Source organism: Zea mays, chromosome 8, assembly GCF_902167145.1.
Source record: "Zea mays cultivar B73 chromosome 8, Zm-B73-REFERENCE-NAM-5.0, whole genome shotgun sequence".
Classification (NCBI taxonomy): Eukaryota; Viridiplantae; Streptophyta; class Magnoliopsida; order Poales; family Poaceae; genus Zea; species Zea mays.
Window position 1 is genome coordinate 76,504,482 of NC_050103.1, and position 1,415 is coordinate 76,505,896.

General features: G+C 57.5%; 1 protein-coding gene across 1 annotated transcript; it reads right to left on the bottom strand.

The window, feature by feature from the left end:
- Positions 1–434: 434 nt before the first annotated feature.
- On the bottom strand, positions 435–1,115 carry LOC100274480 (uncharacterized). The gene has a single exon (NM_001148839.1). The coding sequence runs from the start codon at positions 1,032–1,034 to the stop codon at positions 534–536; it is 501 nt and encodes a 166-aa protein (NP_001142311.1). The 5' UTR covers positions 1,035–1,115; the 3' UTR covers positions 435–533.
- Positions 1,116–1,415: the final 300 nt, after the last annotated feature.

Consider the following 1,415-nt stretch of genomic DNA (forward strand, 5'->3'; position numbering starts at 1 on the left):
TGCCTACTGTGTGTTTTATTCTTCGTCAACCCGATATGACGAACCAACCATCGCGTTTGCATCATGAGTTAGATAGATTACCTATAATCTCCATCCGGTGATGATCATCAAGCTCTCTACCGTCACACCAAATCGTCTAGATATATAATGCCGATTAACAAGAGTTATGCCTAACACAAGCTTCTTTTAATGGGCATATATATATGATGACCATAATGTAAGGTTATTATTAGTTTTCTTTGTCGTCTACCTCGACTTATCTTTAGGGGCAAATTAAAGGTGGGCTTGTGGACGGACGCGGCAGGCACATCCACATCATGGTGGATGCCCGAATGAAATCCAGCTTAGAGACAGGAACCTGAACGAAATCCAGCTCTTTATTTGCAGTCAAATTAAACCATCCATCCCCTTAGCTTAGGCATTCATTGAGATATATAGAACAGAGGAGCTGCGTCGTTTATTTGCAAAAGCTCGTCGTACAGATCGCTGGTGCGCGCCCGCACAGAACACAAGGCAAGCGAGCTACTACTAGATCAGAACAAGTCCTTGAGGGTGGGGAGCTTGAACTCGCCAGAGGTGGAGAGCGGGATGGTGAAGTTGCCGACGATGGGGAGGTCGACGGTGAGCCCGACCTGGAGCTCGTAGTCGATGTCCCAGTCCCGGCCGACGTCCCTGACGAGGGAGACGAGGAAGTCGTAGGGCACCTTGGCGGGGATCTCCAGCGCGGTGGAGCCGCTGGCGGCGATCCAGCCGGGGTCCGGCATGGTGCCGGACGCCACCTCCTTGCCGGCGCACCGGAGCGTGTAGGTCACCTCGCAGATGGGGAGGCGGTGGTCGTAGGGGTTGGACACGTTCACGCTGCTGTGCAGCGTGATGCACTCCCGGCTCAGGCCCTTGAACGTCACGCCGTCCAGCGTCGCCTCGGGCTTGGGGATGTGCGCGATCTTCTCCGCGACGAACCCCTTCGCCTTGTCCATCAGGCTCTGCTTCTGGTCATGCTTAGCCTCGCCCCCCGCCGCGTGCTCGCTCGCCATGGCTCTTCCTTGCTTGTTCACTTCGATCAGGCGGCGTAACCGGGAAGATGGATCTTGGCAGGGGACCGTGTAGCAGGGCAGCTCGGTGGATGGGTGGGGAAAGTGGTGGCCGCGTCGCGTGCGTATATATCAGTAACATCAAGTAGCGGGGAGAGGAGGGCGACACGGCGGCCCCCCAGCGCGCGGCGTGCGTGGGCACCACGTGCGTGCCCGCGTGGAATCGGAGCAATCCGACTAGTGGAGTAGTGGGGGAGGGAGGAAGCGGAAAAGACGAAGGTTCCGGCGCGGAGCCCACGCGGCGCGATGCCACGGAACGGACGGTGCTGTGAATCGCGCGCAGGCATATCTGCAGGTAGCGTTGCGGTGCCGATCGCATCTCGC